Genomic DNA, 18,309 nt, shown 5'->3' on the forward strand with positions numbered 1-18,309 from the left:
CATCCCAGGAATTAACCGTGTAAACCTACGCTGCACTCCCCCAATTGGTACAGTGAAATTTGGGGTCACCATACAGCCATACGAATAAAAAAAGAACACAGAACACGATAAACATCCCCACACAGCGGAATCAAAGTTTCCCACTGTGGGGGAAGGCACCAAAGTTCAGTCATCCTCCTCTTTGATGTTCTTTGATGTTCACCTGTGGTCGGGTGAATATCAACGAACCTGAGGTCGTAGGTTTAAGGACAGAGGTTGAAGATTTAATAAGAACCTGAGGGGCAACTTTTTCACATAGAGGATGGTGGGAATATGGAACGAACTGCTAGAGGAGGTAGGTAGGTCCAATAACAATATTTAAATGACATTTGGACAGGTACGTACATGGATAGGACAGGTTGAGAGGGTTATGGGCCTAATGCTGGCAGGTGGGACTGGTGTAGATGGGGCATGTTAGTTGGCGTGGGCAAGTTGGGCCGAAGGGCCTGATTCCTTTCAGTATGACTCCATGTAGTAAACCCTTGGCAATCCAGGAGAGGCATAGAGTCATATATCAGAGAAGCAGGCCTTCCGGCCCACAATGTCCATACTGCCCATTGCACGTATCCACACTCATCCCATTTACCGAAGGTAGACTCAAAAAGCAGGAGCAACTCAGCGGGACAGGCAGCATCTCTGGAGCGAAGGAATGGGTGATGTTTCGGGTCGAGACCCTTCTTTAGACTCGACCCGAAACGTCATCCATTCCTTCTCTCCAGAGATGTTGCCTGTCCCGCTGAGTTACTCCAGCTTTTTGTGTCTATCTTCGGTTTAAACCAGCATCTGCAGTTCCTTCTCACACATCCCATTTACTAGCTCCACGCATTAAGTCTGTAGTCCTCTAGACAAGAGATTTGAACATTCACATTGGCCGAACCGTTTAAGAATACATCCAACTTATCTGCCAATGCATATGTAAAAATTCCATGTCATTGTTTTTCGCCACAGTTTTTTAATCCAATTTCTGATTGTGTTATCTTTCATAAACCTTATCTTTAATTGCACACCACTTAACCTACTTACAAACCAACTTGTATCATTCACATTGAGGACTGTCCTTAATAAGAGAGATTATATTCGAGATAAAGGAATCACGAGGACTTTACTATTGACTCTCCTCATGTTGAATGATGGAATCTGTGTCCATGTGGCATGGGTTCCTATGGTATAAATATCGTGGCTCAGAAGCCAGACCTCAGATTCCGCAAAGAGTCCAGCTGATTCAACATGAAGTCGCTGATCTTAGCTCTCGTTTGCCTGCAGCTCTCTGATGCTCTGATGTACAGGTAGGACAATCTTAACCCTTGAATGGGAGATGGAACAGAATCCAGGTTTATCAGGATGATGCCTGGATTAGGGCAGCATTGCATTAGTGCTAGAGCTACTGCCTTGCAGCACCAGAGACCCGGGTTTGACCCTGACCACGGGTGCTTGTCTCCCCGCTTTTCTCCCCGTGACCTGCGTGGGTTTTCTCCGAGATCTCCGGTTTCCTCCGGCGTAGACTGGATAGACTCGGCTTGTACTCGCTAGAATTTAGAAGATTGAGGGGGAATCTTACAGAAACTTACAAAATTCTTAAGGGGTTGGACAGGCCAGATGCAGGAAGATTGTTCCCGATGTTGGGGAAGTCCAGAACAAGGGGTCACAGTTTAAGGATAAGGGGGAAGTCATTTAGGACTGAGATGAGAAAAACATTTTTCACACAGAAAGTGGTGAATCTGTGAAATTCTCTTCCACAGAAGGTGGTTGAGGCCAGTTCATTGGCTATATTTAAGAGGGAGTTAGATGTGGCCCTTGTGGCTAAAGGGATCAGGGGGTATGGAGAGAAGGCAGGTACAGGATACTGAGTCTGATGATCAGCCAAGATCATATTGAATGGAGGTGCAGGCTCGAAGAGCCGAATGGCCTACTCCTGCAGCTATTTTCTATGTTTCTATGTACAGGTTTTCAGGTTAATTGGCTTGGGATAAAATTAAAATAAATTGTCCCTAGTGTGTGTAGGGTAGTGTTAATGTGCAAGGATCGCTGGTCAGTGTGGGCTCGATGGGACGAAGGGACTGTTTCCGCACCTTATTAACAAGGATGACAAGATATTAATTCATTAGGATATGCTCTGCATGGATCGCATGTGACCTCATGACAAGCGAGCCATTCGCAGAGTACAGATACATGATAATGGGAATAACGTTTAGATAAGGACTGAGACCAGGAAAAACCTTTTCACCCAGTGAGTTGTGAATCTGTGGAATTCTCCGCCACAGAAGGCAGTGGAGGCCACTTCACTGGGTGTTTTCAAGAGAGAGTTAGATTTAGCTCTTGGGGCTAACGGAATCAAGGGATATGGGGAAAAAGCAGGAACGGGGTACTGATTGTGGATGATCGGCCATGATCACATTGAATGGCGGTGCTGGCTCAATGGGCTGAATGGCCTACTCCTGCACCTATGTTTCTATGTTTTCTATGAGGGAAGAGTCAAGAGTATTTTATTGTCATGTGTCCCAGATAGGACAATGAAATTCTTACTTGCTGCAGCACAACACAATATGTAATCGTAATAAATAATATAACAAAAACTCAGAAAAAAAAGAACAAATAATAACAGTGCAATAATAATGGTCTATTGTAGTTCATAGCTTATGAGGTTGTAGCGTTTAATAACCTGATGGCTGTGGGGAAGAAGCTGGCCCTGAACCTGGCTGTTACAGATTTCAGGCTCCTGTACCTTCTTCCCGATGACAACGGAGAGATGAGTGTGTGGCCAGGATGGTGTGGGTCGTTTATGATGCTGGCTGCCTTTTTGAGGCAGCGACTGCGATAGATCCCTTCGTCGGTGGGGAGGTCAGAGCTGGTGATGGACTGGCCAGTGGTCACAACTTTCTGCAGTAAACACGATGAAGTCTGGGTGTGGGAATAACATTTCCGACTTTCTTCCCGCATTCACAGGGTTCCCTTGACTAAGGGGAAATCTGCCCGGGATACTCTTCGGGAGCAGGGATTACTGGACGACTTCCTGAGGGAACATTATTCCGATCCCTGCGCAAAGTTTGATGGTCTCACCGGTGTGGCATCCCTGTCATCTACAGAACCAATGATCAACTTCCTGGACGTAAGTTATTCCCGACTGTTATAAGTGGAAGTGTGATGGAAAAGGCACACAATACTTACAGCCCAGTGGTATGAATATTGATTTCTCTAACTTCAAGTAATCCCTGCACTCCCCCTCTCTCCATTCCTCCCCCACCCAAGTCACACCAGCTTCTCGTTCTCACCCAGCAAACAGCTAACAATCCTTTATCACCATTAGTTTTTTGCATATCTTTCATTCATTTGTTCTATATCTCTCCACATCACCGTCTATAATCCCTCGTTTCCCTTTCCCCTGACTCCCAGTCTGAAGAAGGGTCTCAGCCCGAAACGTCACCCAATCCTCTCCAGAGATGCTGCCTGACCCGCTGAGTTACTCCAGCATTTTTGTGCCTATCCGGTGTAAACCAGCATCTGCAGTTCCTTCCTACACTACCTGTTTTCCTCTCTGCAGAGAGCTGCGGAAGCAGCCCGGACCATCACGCACAAACCGACCTCCCTTCCATTGACTCCATCTGCATCTCACGCTGCCTCGGCAAGGCCAGCAGCATCATCAAGGACCAGTCTCACTCCCTCTTCTCCCCTCTCCCATCAGGCAAGAGGTACAGAAGTGTGAAAACACACACCTCCAGATTCAGGGACAGTTTGATTCTTCCCAGATGATTTCAGGCAACTGAACCGTCCTCTCACCAACTAGAGACTGGTCCTGACCTCCCATCTACCTCACTGGAGACCTTTGGACTATCTTTAATTGGACCTGACTTTATCTTGCACTGAATGTTATACCCTTTATCCGGTATCTGTCCAATAGACAATAGGCAATAGATAATAGGTGCAGGAGTAGGCCATTCGGCCCTTCGAGCCAGCACCGCCATTTAATGTGATCATGGCTGATCATCCCCAATCAGTACCCCATTCCTGCCTTCTCCCCATATCCCCTGACTCCTATCTTTAAGAGCCCTATCAAGCTCTCTCTTGAAAGCATCCAGAGAACCGGCCTCCACCGCCCTTTGAGGCAGAGAATTCCACACTCACAACTCTCTGTGAGAAAAAGTGTTTCCTCGTCTCCGTTCTAAATGGCTTACTCCTTATTCTTAAACTGTGTGGCCCCTGGTTCTGGACTCCCCCAACATCGGGAACATGTTTCCTGCCTCTAGCGTGTCCAAACCCTTAACAATCATTGACCACTGTGTAAACATGTTTAGTCATGGAGTCCTACAGCATGGAAACAGGCCATTCGGCCCAACTTGCCCACGCCGACCAACAATAGTCTTTTCACTGAAGATAGACACAAAAAGCTCAGCGGGACAGGCAGCGTTTTGTTTCTATCTTCGGTTTAAACCAACATCTGCAGTCCCTTCTTTCACAGAAGTCTTTTCACTGACTGGAAAGCACAAATATCTAATCACTGTACCTCGGTACATGTGACAATAATAAATTAAACATGTCTCCTGTTAGCACCCTTTAGTTTCCTGTTCCTCTCGATCCTTTATCCACCCATCTGCTGATCCCCCCCCTCACCTGTATCCACCTATCGCTCGTCAGGCTTTGTCCTTCCCCCACCTCTCTTTTCCAGCTTCCTCCTCCCCACTCCAATCAGTCTGAAGAAGGGTCCCGACCTGAAACGTCACCTATCCCCGTTCTCCAGAGATGCTGCCTGACCCGCTGAGTAATGCCCCTGTCCCACTTAGGAAACCTGAACAGAAACCTCTGGAGACTTTGTGCCCCACCCAAGGTTTCCTTGCGGTTCCCGGAGGTTCCCGGAGGTTTTTGTCAGTCTCCCTACCTGCTTCCACTACCTGCAACCTCCGGCAACCACCTGCAACCTCCGGGAACCGCACGGAAACCTTGGGTGGGGCGCAAAGTCTCCAGAGGTTTCAGTTCAGCATTCCTAAGTGGGACAGGGGCATTACTCCAGCATTTTGAATTCTACACAAGATTCCAGCATCTGCTTTTGAGTCTAAAGTCGCACTTTATAAAGACATAAAGTGTGTAAAAACTTCGGATGCTGTCTGTGTGGAGTTTGCACGTTTTCACAGTTTCCTCCCGTTGCTCCGGTTTCCTCCCACATCCCAAAGATGTGCGGGTTTGTAGATGAATCGGCCCTCTGTGAAATTGCCCCTAGTGCGTAGGGAGTGGACGAGAAAATGGGATGGTGTGGGATCGCTGGTCAGCGCGGACTCATTGGGCTGATGCACAGACTCTGAAAGGCCCGTGCTGACTTTCCATGTTGTAAATCTGAACTAAATATTATTTGTGTTTTTTACCGACAGCTGTCTTATTATGGAACAATCAGCATTGGTAATCCTCCACAAAGCTTCACCGTCATCTTTGACACTGGCTCATCCAACCTCTGGGTCCCCTCTGTCTATTGCAGCGATGCTCCCTGCAGTAAGTCAACGTTCCCTGCCCATGGATGTATTTGAAGTTTTACTCGTATCCTGCGATTCCTTACGGTGGCGCAGCGGTAGAGTTGCTGCCTTACAGCGCTTGCAGCGCCAGGGACCCGGGTTCGATCCCGACTACGGGTGCTGTCTGTACGGAGTTTGTACGTTCTCCCCGTGACCTGCGTGGGTTTTCTCCAAGATCTTTGGTTTCCCTCCACACCCCAAAGATGTACAGGTTTTTTAGATTAATTGGCTTGGAATAAATGTAAATTGTCCCTAGTGTGTGTTGGATAGCGTTGGTGTGTGGGGATCGCTGGTCGGCGCGGACTCGGTGGGCCGAAGGGCCTGTTTCTGCGCTGTATCTCAAAACTAAATAGACAATAGGTGCAGGAGTAGGCCATTCGACCCTTCGAGCCAGCACTGCCATTCAAAGTGGTCATGGCTGATCATCCCCAATCAGTACCTCGCTCCTACCTTCTCTCCATATCCCCTGACTCCGCTATCTTTAAGAGCCCCATCTAGCTCTCTCTTGAAGGTATCCAGAGAACCGGCCTCCACCTCCCTCTGAGGCAGAGAATTTCACAGACTCACAACTCTCAGACTCACAACTCACAACTAAACTAATTCCTTCTGTAATTCCTTACACTAGCTCCGCCAAGGGCTGCTGGATCTCCTGGCTGCTAAACATTCTAATTCCCCTTCCCATTCCCACATCGACCTTTCAATCCTGGGCCACCTCCACTGTCAGAGTGAAGTCACACACAAACTTGAGGAACAGCACCTCATATTCCACTTGGGCAACTCACAACTCAACCAAGATAGACACAAAATGCTGGAGTAACTTAGCGGGTCAGGCAGCATCTCTGGAGAAAAAGGATAGGTGATGTTTTGGGTCAGGACCCTTCTTCAGACTGTCCTGAGCCGAAACGTCACCTATCCATGTTCTCCAGAGATGCTGCCTGACCCGCTGAGTTACTCCAGCACTTTGTGTCTGCCGACTAAGAAATCCCATCGACACTAGTCCCACCTGCCCACATTTGGCCCTTTACCCTCTAAGCCTTGTACCTGCCTAAATGTCTTTTAAATATTGTTATCATGCCGGCCTCAGCGACCTCCTCTGGCAGCTCGTTCCAGCAACGATGGTGTGGTGTCAAAAATCATCTTTAATTAGAAGTGAGGTTTCAGGAAACCATTGGCAATAGACTTTGATTGAGTGCGGGTCTGTATTTTTTGTTTAGTTTAGAGATACAGCACGGAAACAGGCCCTTCGGCCTACTGTTCCCACGCCGACCAGTGATCCCCGCACATTAATATTGCCCTACACACACTGGGGCCAATTTTACATTTACACCAAGCCAATAAACCTGTAAACCTGCACGTCTTTGGAGTGTGGGAGAAAGCCGAAGATCTTGGAGAAAACCCACAGGTCGGTAGAGGCAAGTCAGGATCGAACCCGGGTCTCTGGCGCTGTGAGGCAGCAACTCTACCTTGCCGCCCATGGTGTTATGTTCTGCTGAAACCTTTTTTCAATTTAACGGAAGGAACTGATGTCTCTTTTCAGTGAGCCACACGAGATTCTACCCGTCCTCCTCCTCGACCTACCGTTCAAATAACGAGCGCGTTGCCATCCAATACGGAACTGGGAGCATGACGGGAATATTGGGATACGACACACTGAGAGTAAGTAGACTTCACTCCTCACCACGTCACTCCTCACCAGTCAAGTGTGTTTTCAGATCACCTCTCACGCCCTCTCACCCATTTTTTTAATTTTTTTTTTTTTTTTTTTAAATTTTATTTGTTACAAAAAATTTATTCAATTATTAAAAATAATATTGACACTACAATAAAACAAGCCAGATCCCACCACCATAATACAATACAAACATGTATCCATAATAAACTACTATACAACTATGTTACAATCCTTATTGAGGATACATTCAACACCCTGCGGAGCCCAGCGGTCCCGGAACTCCCTCAGGGTGCCCGTAGACAGGGCGTATTCCCTTTCTAACCCCACCCGGGCACGGACGTAACCCCGGAAAAGGGGCAGGCTGCTGGCTCGGGTAGAGCCCTCCACCTTCTGGCGCCGTGACTCGCGGATGGCCAGCTTGGCCAGGCCCAGGAGCAACCCAACCAGGACATCTTCAGCCCTACCCTCTCCCCTACGCACAGGGTGTCCAAAGATGAGGATGGTGGATGAAAAATGCAGCCAGAAGGCAAGGACCCCCTCTCACCCTGGCCACAAACTCTTTGAATCACTTCCCTCTGGAAGGCGACTCCGGACTGTCAAAGCCGCCACAGCCGGACATCAAAACAGTTTTTAATCCACGAGCAGTAGCTCAACTCAACAGCCACAAGTCTGTAGCCTCCTTGTGCTCTGGCATTTTATTTCATTCTTCATATGTGTAAATTATGATGTTTTATTTTATTTTATTTTATTTTAAAAATATTTTTATTAGAAGCATATACGTCATAACCAAAACGCAATTTGTTTATCAATTACATATTAACACAGCGTCTGTTTATATATTTTTAATAGATTTTTTTGAAAGATAGAGCTAGAGAAAGAAGGGAGGGAGAAAATATTAAAAAATAAAATAGATTACTAATATCACAATTTTGGAGATAGGTCCATAGATTATAAAGTATAATTATTCATCCAATCTTGATGTTTTATATTTAATTGTCTAATGTATATCGTGCAGTTACTTGCGAGCAAAGCACCGAGGCAAATTCCTTGTATGTGAACATATTTGGTTAATGAAATGAATTCAATTCAATTCAATTCAATTGTCACATGTACTGGCAGTGGTTTACCTTATGCCCCTGTCCCACTTAGGAAACCTGAACGGAAACCTCTGCAGACTTTGTGCCCCACCAATAAGTCTCCAGAGGTTTCCATTCAGGTTTCCTAAGTGGGACAGGGGCATTATAGATAGACACAAAACGCTGACGTAACTCCAGCGGGCCAGGGGACGTCTCTGGGGAGAAGGAACGGGTGATGTTCCGGTTTTAGACCCTTCGGTCAAACCAACGCCTCGAGCCGAAACCCCGCCCGCTCCTTCTCCCCAGAGACGCCGCCTGTCCCGCTGAGCGTCGCCAGCACTTTGTGCCCATCCTGGCGAGTGAGAGGTGGACAGATGGACACAAAACGCTGGAGTAACTCAGCGGGTCAGACAGCATCTCGGGCGAGAAGGAATGTGTGATGTTTCGGGTCGAGACCCTTCTCCAGACGTGTCCCACTGAGTTACTCCGGCGCTTTGTGTCTGTCTTGGGTGTAAACCAGCACCTGCAGTTCCTTCCTACAAGGTGGATACAGGATAACTCCAATTACATTCTCTTGATCTTGTTCCTTCTAGGTTTCTGACATCACCATCCGCGGCCAGGAACTGGGTTTAAGTTTGACTGAACCTGGCGGATTCTTCAACCAAGTCCAAATTTGACGGTATCTTGGGCATGGGCTACCAGTCTCTCTCTGCAGAGGGCGCCACCACTGTGCTACACAACATGATCTCTCAGCAAGTTATCTCCGAGCCCCTCTTCTCCGTCTACTTGACCAGGTCAGCGTCTCCCACCTAAACCTTGTCGCGCCTTCGATGACTGAACAGAGCGCCCTTAATGCCGTGGATAGACAGGGGTTGCGGGGAGAAGGCAGGAGAATGGGGCCGGGAGGGAGAGGTAGATCGGCCATGATTGAATGGTGGAGTAGACTTGATGGGCCGAATGGCCTAATTCTGCTCCTATCACCTATGACCTTATAGAAACATAGAAACATAGAAAATAGGTGCAGGAGTAGGCCATTCGGCCCTTCGAGCCTGCACCGCCATTCAATATGATCATGGCTGATCATCCAGTTTAGAAGGATGAGAGGGCATCTCATTGAAACATATAAGATTGTTAAGGGTTTGGACATGCTGGAGGCAGGAAACATGTTCCCCATGTTGGGGGAGTCCAGAACCAGGGGCCACACAGTTTAAGAATAAGGGGTAAGCCATTTAGAACGGAGACGAGGAAACACTTTTTCTCACAGAGAGTTGTGAGTCTGTGGAATTCTCTGCTTCAGAGGGCAGTGGAGGCCGGTTCTCTGGATACTTTCAAGAGAGAGCTAGATAGGGCTCTTAAAGATATGGGGAGAAGGCAGGAACGGGATACTGATTGGGGATGATCAGCCATGATCACATTGAATGGCGGTGCTGGCTCGAAGGGCCGAATGGCCTACTCCTGCACCTATTGTCTATTGTCTAATAAAGTATTCATTCATTCATTGATTCTTTGAGTGTTTTCGATGATTCTGGGCTATAATGATTCTAACCATTGTTTTGCAGAGTGGATGGTGAGTCAGGAAGTGAAATCATTTTTGGCGGTGTCGACCCCAGCCACTACCAAGGCTCAATCAACTGGGTACCTGTCACACATCAAGCTTACTGGCAGATCGAGATCCAAAGGTACGTGCTTGCAAATCTCTGACCAATACAATGTTGAGAGTAGCTCGCTCGCTACCAATCGGCCTTCAAAGATTAACTACATCAACCGGTGGTGCAGCGGTAGAGTTGCTGCCTCACAGCACCAGAGACCCTGGTTCGATCCTGACCACGGGTGCAGTGAAGACTTGCGAGGATGTTGCCAGAACCCGAGGGCCAGAGCTATAGAGGGAGGCTGGGCAGGCTAGGACTTTATGACTTGGAGAGCAGAAGGACAGGGGTGGCACAGTGACCCAGCGATCGAGTTGCTGCCTCACAGGGCCAGAGACCCTGGTTCGATCCTGACCACGGGTGCTGTCGGTACAGAGTTTGTACGTTCTCCCCGTGACCACGTGGGTTTCCTCCGGGTGCTCCGGTTTCCTCCCACACTCCAAAGACGTGCAGGTTTGTAGGTTAATTGCCCCCCCAGTGTGTAGGATAGAACTAGTGTACGGCTGATCAATGGACAGCATGGATTCAGTGGGCCGAAGGGCCTGTTTCCATGCTGCATTTCTAAACTAAATCAAACATTCTAAAACGGCATTAAAAAGACCCCTGGACAGGTACATGGATAGGAAGAATTTGGAGCAGGGGTGGGGAGCCTGCGGCCTTAAGGCTGCATGTGGACTCTTGGCCATTAAGTGCGGCCTTTTGAATGAATCCAAATTTTGTAGAACAAATCCTTTTATTTTTATTAATATGTTTTAGTTTGTCTTTTATTATTTTTATTTTAATCTTAAAATGAACGTATTTAAAATACCAAAGAGTAAAAAAAGATTCAACAAAATAATCCTCCCCAACTGACGGCCACAATTAAAACATTAGTAAGTCACGAGGCTGTTTTAACAAAACAACGTACATTTTGAAGTATATCTAATTGAAGTTTCTTGGATGCGGCCTCATTAGATTACAGCTAACTTAATGCGGTCTTCCGACATGAAAATGTTCCCCGCCCCTCATTTAGAGGGATATGGGCTAAATAAGGGCAAGTGGGACTAGCGTAGATTTGGGATCTTGGTCGGCAGGGACCAGTTGGGTCGAGGATCCTGTATCTCATGACTCCATGTTTAAGAAGAAACTGCAGATGCTGGAAATCGAAGGTAGACTAAAGTGCTGGAGAAACTCAGCGGGTGCAGCAGCATCGATGGAGCGAAGGAAATAGGCAACGTTTCGGCCTGAAACCCTTCTGGAAATAGGCAACGTTTCGGGCCGAAACCCGAAGGGTTTCGTCCCGAAACGTTACCTATTTCCTTCGCTCCATAGATGCTGCTGCACCCGCTGAGTTTCTCCAGCACTTTTGTCTACCTCACGACTCCATTATCTGGAAGGGTTTGACAGTTGTTGACCAAGTCAATGTGTGTTTCTTCCCTCAGAGTGACTGTCAACGGGCAGGTGGTGGCTTGCAGTGAGGGTTGCCCCGCCATTATAGATACCGGCACCTCCCTACTTGTTGGACCCACCAACGCCATCACCAACATCCAACAGGCAGTCGGAGCCACACCTGGTTCCTATGGCCAGGTACCATTCACCTGTACTCACCTGTACTCACCTGTACTCACCTGCACCGTTTAATGTGTTATACAATCACCACCATGTTCTCTCCATTCAACTCAATTAGTTTAGATGTTTAGTGTAGCGTGCTTTGGTTTACTTCCGATTAGTTTAGTAGAGTTCTGTTTACATTAGTTTAGTTTAGTATGGTTTGGATTAGTTTAGCATAGTTTAAGAAAGAACTGCAGATGCTGGAAGAATCGAAGGTAGACAAAAATGCAGGAGAAACTCAGCGGGTGAGGCAGCATCTATGGAGCGAAGGAATAGGCGACGTTTCGTGTCGAGACCTAGAAGCATCTATGGAGCGAAGGAATAGGTGACATTTCGTGTCGAGACCCGGAAGGGTCTCGACCCGAAACATCACCTATTCCTTCGCTCCATAGCTGCTGCCTCAGGTCACCTATTCCTTCATTCCATAGATACTGCCTCACCCTCTGAGTTTCTCCAGCATTTCTGTCTACCTTAGTATAGTTCAGATTAGTTTAGCATAGTTTAGTATAATTTAATTTACATAAGCATAGTATATATTAGTTTATTTTAGCATCGTTTAAATTTGTTTAAATTAGTTTAAAATAGCTTATTTTTGTTTAGTTTAGATTAGTTTAATATAGATTAGTTTAGATTAGTAATAGTTTAGTATTGTTCAGTTTAGCTTAGCTCAGATTAATTTTCTATAGTTTAGATGAGTTTAGTTTCAATGTTTAGATTAGATTAGTATAGATTAGTTTAAATTAGATTTGTTTGGTTTAGTATAGCATAGTTTGAGTTTAGACTAGTTTAGGCGAGTTGAGTTGAGTTGAGTTTAGATTAGATTAGTTTAGTTTATATAGTTTACTTGAGTTTAGATCAGTTTAGTTTCTTAAGAGTTTGGTTTTCTAGTTTTTAGTTGACTTTCCTCAGACATGACCAAGTGCGATCGTTTCGCTGAACACCTTCGCTCAGTCCGCCTTGGCCGACGTGATCTCCCAGTGGCCAAACACTTTAACTCCCCCTCCCATTCCCACACTGACATTTCTGTCCTGGGCCTCCTCCACTGTCAGAGTGAGGCCCAACGTAATCTGGAGGAGCAGCACCTCATACTTCCATTGGGCAGCTTGCAGCCCAGCGGTATGAACATTGACTTCTCTAACTTCATGTCTGCCTTGCTTTCCCTCTCTCTCTCCGTCCCTCCCCCACCCTAGTCATCGTACTAGTTTCATTGTCGTCATGTTGAGTTTCACTGTCTTTACAACTCGTTATCACCTTCCCCACAGCCAACAATGGACCATTGTGGGCTCCACGTTTTCCTTGATCATCGTTGCTGGCTTTGATTTGTCCTTTTCACACCTTTGATTCATTTTTCCTTTGTACCCTTTTCATACCTCTCATCTCCCTCTCCCCTGACTCTCAGTCTAAAGAAGGGTCTCGACCCGAAACGTCACCTCTTCTTTCCCTCTCGAGATGCTGCCTGAGCCGCTGAGTTACCCCAGCTTTTTGTGTCTGTGATCTGAATAATGTTGCCCTTGTCTTTCAGTACAACATAAACTGCAATGATCTCAGCAGCATGCCTGATGTGGTCTTCACCATCAATGGAAACGATTTTACTCTTCCTGCTACTGCCTACGCACTCAAGGTACGTCATTGGATTCTGCATGGTATTCGTTGCTTTTTCTCGGATTACTTAAATGTGTTCATAAATATGTTTACGGGTTCATAAATTCTAGGCGCAGAACAGGCCCATCAAGTCCACTCTGCCATCCAATCATGGCTGATCTATCTCTCCCTCTCAACCCCTTTCCCCCCATAACCCCTGACACCCGCACTAATCAACAATCTGTCAGCCTCCGCCTTAAAAATGTTCACTGACTTGGCCTCCACAGCCGTCTGTGGCAATGAATTCACCACCGTCTGGCTAAAAACATTCCTCCTCGTCTCCTTTCTCCATCTCCTGCTGTACCGGGCACTCTAGGCGTAGACCGTGGACTGTTGCTAATTGCTTTCCATCTCATGGGGCAAGGGGGACCCAGCGTGGGGGGGGGGGCAGCCGAGAGGGCGGGGAGGGGGGGGGGGACAGCCGAGAGGGCGGGGAGGGGGGGTGCGGAGGATGAAAGGACCTGGCATGGGATACTTTGAAACTTTGTCAGCGCCCTTTATGTAGCGACTCTTTGCATACCTTGAGGAAGCAAAACGAAATACATCACTGTGACTTGGCACATGTGATAATAAAATATTCACTCATTCACTCACTCACTCACTCACTTACTCACTCACTCACTCACTCACTCACTCACTCACTCACTCACTCACTCACTCACTCACTCATCCATTCACTCATTGAGTGATTCATTCATTTATTTATTCTCCTCCAGTCCACCTACAACTACCAGGTTAGCTGCATGAGCGGATTTGGTGACACCGGCTCCAACCTCTGGATTCTGGGCGACGTCTTCATCGGCGAGTACTACTCCATCTTCGACCGTGGAAACAACCGCGTGGGTCTGGCCAAGGCCGTTTAACTCTTCCGTCCACCACCCACCCCCATTGAAGATCCAGCCCCATTCAAGTTGACTGAAGCCATCTCGCGATCCCCAGAGTCGCAACTCTCACCACGCCACCCAGTAGCAAAGATCAAGATGTCACTCTCGGATGTCCTATACTGAAGATACTCTACTGACAGCTTCGAGTTCAGCGGCGATTTTCTCCAAGGTTGGGAAAATTGAAGGGAAAAAGGAAGATAAAAGTGGAAGAAATGATGCCGTCTGGATGGGATCTTAACACAGCCATGAATGAATGTTGGGCTGGGCTGCAGATGGATAGTTAATATTATATAATTATTTCTGCTCTCTGCATTTCTTTCTCATATCTTCCTTGGTTCAGCTGTGACTTTCCATAATTCAATCCAAAGCCATGCGCATTCAGCTCAGTTTGGATGTAAAGGTGATCTAGAAATTACACAGCGTATTATCCTCTCCCGTGAAACGTCTGTTATTAAATAATGCCTGCAAATGTTCAATAAAATGGAATAATGAAACGCATATTATCAGACTTTCGGTTCCTTTCTTCATGTCAGTTTGTACGTGTGAGGTGGGGCTGAACTCACTCAAGCATTGCACTAAAGTTAGACACAGAGTGCTGGAGTAACTCAGCGGGTCAGGCAGCATCTGTGGAGAACATGGATAGGTGACGTTTCACAGAGTGCTGGAGTAACTCAGCGGGTCAGGCAGCATCTGTGGAGAACATGGATAGGTGACGTTTCACAGAGTGCTGGAGTAACTCAGCGGGTCAGGCAGCATCTCTGGAGAACATGGATAGACACAAAGTGCTGGAGGAACTCAGTGGGTCAATAAACAATAGACAATAGACAATAGGTGCAGGAGCAGGCCATTCGGCCCTTCGAGCCAGCACTGCCATTCAATGTGATCGTGGCTGATCATCCCGAATCAGCACCCCGTTCCTGCCTTCTCCCCATATCCCCTGACTCTGCTATTTTTAAGAGCCCTATCTAGCTCTCTCTTGAAAGCATCCAGAGAACCTGCCTCCACCGCCCTCTGAGGCAGAGTATTCCACAGACTCACCACTCTCTGTGAGAAAAAGTGTTTCCTCGTCTCCGTTCTAAATGGCTTACTCCTTATTCTTAAACTGTGGCCCCTGGTTCTTGACTCCCCCAACATCGGGAACATGTTTCCTGCCTCTAGTGTGTCCAAACCCTTAACAATCTTATATGTTTCAATGAGATCTCCTCTCATCCTTCTAAACTCCAGAGTATACAAGCCCAGCTGCTCCATTCTCTGGGCATATGACAGTCCCGCCATCCCGGGAATTAAACTTGTAAACCTACGCTGTACTCCCTCAATAGCAAGAATGTCCTTTCTCAAATTAGGGGACAAAACTGCACACAATACTCCAGGTGTGGTCTCACTAGGGCTCTGCACAACTGCAGAAGGACCTCTTTGCTCCTATATTCGATTCCTCTTGTTAAAAAAGGCCAACATGCCATTCGCTTTCTTCACTGCCTGCTGTACCTGCATGCTGACTTTCATAGACAGATGTACAGGGACCCCCAGATCCCGTTGTATTTCCCCTTTTCCCAACTTGACGCCATTTAGATAGTACTCTGCTTTCCTGTTTTTGCTACCAAAGTGGATAACCTAACATTTATCCGCATTAAACTTCATCTGCCATCCTCCTCACAGTTCACACTGCCACCCAGCTTTGTGTCATCTGCAAATTTGCTAATGTTACTTTGAATCCCTTCATCCAAATCATTGATGTATATTGTAAATAGCTGCGGTCCCAGCACCGAGCCTTGCGGTACCACACTAGTCACTGCCTGCCATTCTGGAAGGGACCCGTTAATCCCTACTCTTTATTTCCTGTCTGCCAACCACTTCTCTATCCATGTCAGCACTCAACCCCCAATACCATATGCCCTAATTTTGCCCACTAATCTCCTATGTGGGACATTATCAAATGCTTTCTGAAAGTCCAGGTACACTACATCCACTGGCTCTCCCTTGTCCATTTTCCTAGTTACATCTTCAAAATATTCCAGAAGATTAGTCAAGCATGATTTCCCCTTCATAAATCCATGCTGACTCGGACCGATCCTGTTACTGCTATCCAAATGTTCAGCTATCTCATCTTTTATAATTGACTCCAGCACCTTCCCCACCACCGATGTCAGGCTAACTGGTCTATAATTCCCTGTTTTCTCTCTCCCGCCTTTCTTAAAAAGTGGGGTAACATTAGCTACCCTCCAATCCACAGGAACTGATCCTGAGTCTATAGAACATTGGACAATTATCACCAATGCATCCACGATTTCCAGAGCCACTTCCTTAAGTACCCTTGGATGCAGACCATCAGGCCCTGGGGATTTATCAGCATTCGGTCCCATCAGTCTATCCAACACCATTTCCTGCCTAATGTGGATTTCCTTCAGTTCCTCCGTCACCCCAGATCCTCTGGCCACTACTATATCAGGAAGATTGTTTGTGTCCTCGTTAGTGAAAACGGATCCAAAGTATCTGTTCAACTCATCTGCCATTTCCTTGTTCCCCGTCAGGCAGCATATAGATTAGATTAGATTATACCTTTAATAATCCTTTACAGGAAATTACAGTGCCACGACAGCTTCAAGACAGACATAACACCACACATTTCCTCAAATGGCTTCCATACTTAACAAGTTAAAATACAAGTTAAAATACAAGTTAAAAAACAATTAATTTTAAAAAAAGTGCAGTTATTTATGCGCATTATATAACCTTATAGCAGCTGGTAAACAGGACTTCCTATGTCTCTCAGTTTTGCACATTGGTGCAATCAGCCTCTGACTGAAGATGCTGCTCTTGATCACCTTCAGGGCATGGAGTGGGTGAGTGGGGTTGGTCATTATTGAACCCAGTTTGTTCAGAGTTCTGGCCTCTGCCATCTGGAGAACATGGATAGACACAAAATGCTGGAGTAACACAGCGGGTCAGGCAGCATCTGTGAAGAACATGGATAGGCGATGTTTCAGTTCGGGACCCTTCCTTGGTTGGAGAGAAACCGAGTTAACATTTCAGGTTAAGACACGGTAGCACAGCGGTAGAGCTACTGCCTTCCAACGCTTACAGCGGCAGTGACCCGGGTTCGATCCCTACTACAGGTGCTGTCTGTACGGAGTTTGTGCGTTCTCCCCGTGACATGCGTGATTTTTCTCCAAGATCTCCGGTTTCCTCCCACACTGCAAAGACGTACAGGTTTGTAGGTTAATTGGCTTTGGTATATATATGTTAAATTGTCCCTTGTGTAAGATAGCGTTAATGTGCGGGGATCGCTGGTTTGGCGCAGACTCAGTGGGCCGAAGGGCCTGTTGCCACGCTGTATCTCTGAACTGAACTGAACTGAACAAAATGCTGGAGTATCTCAGCGGGTCAGGCAGCTTCTGTGGAGAACATGGACAGGTGACGGGACCATTCTTCAGACTGATTCAGATAATTGCACTAGATTGTTTAGTATTGTGCAGGTGAGTTTTGTGGAGGAAGGAATTGCGGATGCTGGTTTACACCAAAGATAGACACCAAATTCTGGAGTAACTCAGTGGGACAGGCAGTTTTTCGGGAGAGAAGGAATGGGTGACGTTTCGGGTCGAGACCCTTCTTCAGAACACTAGATTGTCTGGTTTAGCTCAATGAAGCTGTTACAATAAAACAGCTTGCAATTTGAATAGGGATATTGATTGTGGAAAGAAGGAACTGCAGATGCAGGTTTACCAAGAAAAAAATGACAAAATGCTGGAGTAACTCATCGGGTCAGGCAGCATCCCTGGAAAACAGGAAAGTTGTTGTTCAGCTGGAAAGAGTGCAGTGAAGACTTGCGAGGATGTTGCCAGAACCCGAGGGCCAGAGCTATAGAGGGAGGCTGGGCAGGCTAGGACTTTATGACTTGGAGAGCAGAAGGACAGGGGTGGCACAGTGCACAGTGATCGAGTCGCTGCCTCACAGGGCCAGAGACCCTGGTTCAATCCTGACCACGGGTGCTGTCGGTACGGAGTTTGTACACTCTCCCTGTGACCGCGTGGGTTTTCTCCGGGTGCTCCGGTTTCCTGCCATACTACAAAGTAAGTAAGTAAGTCAGTAAGTTTATTGGCCAAGTATTCACATACAAGGAATTTGCCTTGGTGCTCCGCCCACAAGTAACAACATGACATACAGTGACCTTTACGAATGACTCAGAAAACACTAAACATTAATAATAATAAAACATTAATAATAAAACACCATTGATCAAGCATGTGAACCAACAAAATACCAGATCAA

General features: G+C 46.8%; 1 protein-coding gene across 1 annotated transcript; it reads left to right on the forward strand.

The window, feature by feature from the left end:
- Positions 1-1,266: 1,266 nt before the first annotated feature.
- LOC116987032 (pepsin A-like) lies at positions 1,267-14,022 on the forward strand. The gene is given in 10 exon segments (XM_033042922.1): positions 1,267-1,325; positions 2,983-3,145; positions 5,397-5,518; positions 7,076-7,190; positions 8,876-8,926; positions 8,928-9,076; positions 9,842-9,961; positions 11,350-11,494; positions 13,041-13,139; positions 13,876-14,022. Coding segments are annotated over 10 exon segments (1,170 nt in total).
- The last annotated feature ends 4,287 nt before the right edge of the window (positions 14,023-18,309 follow it).

Source organism: Amblyraja radiata, chromosome 24 (assembly GCF_010909765.2).
Source record: "Amblyraja radiata isolate CabotCenter1 chromosome 24, sAmbRad1.1.pri, whole genome shotgun sequence".
NCBI classification, from domain to species: Eukaryota; Metazoa; Chordata; class Chondrichthyes; order Rajiformes; family Rajidae; genus Amblyraja; species Amblyraja radiata.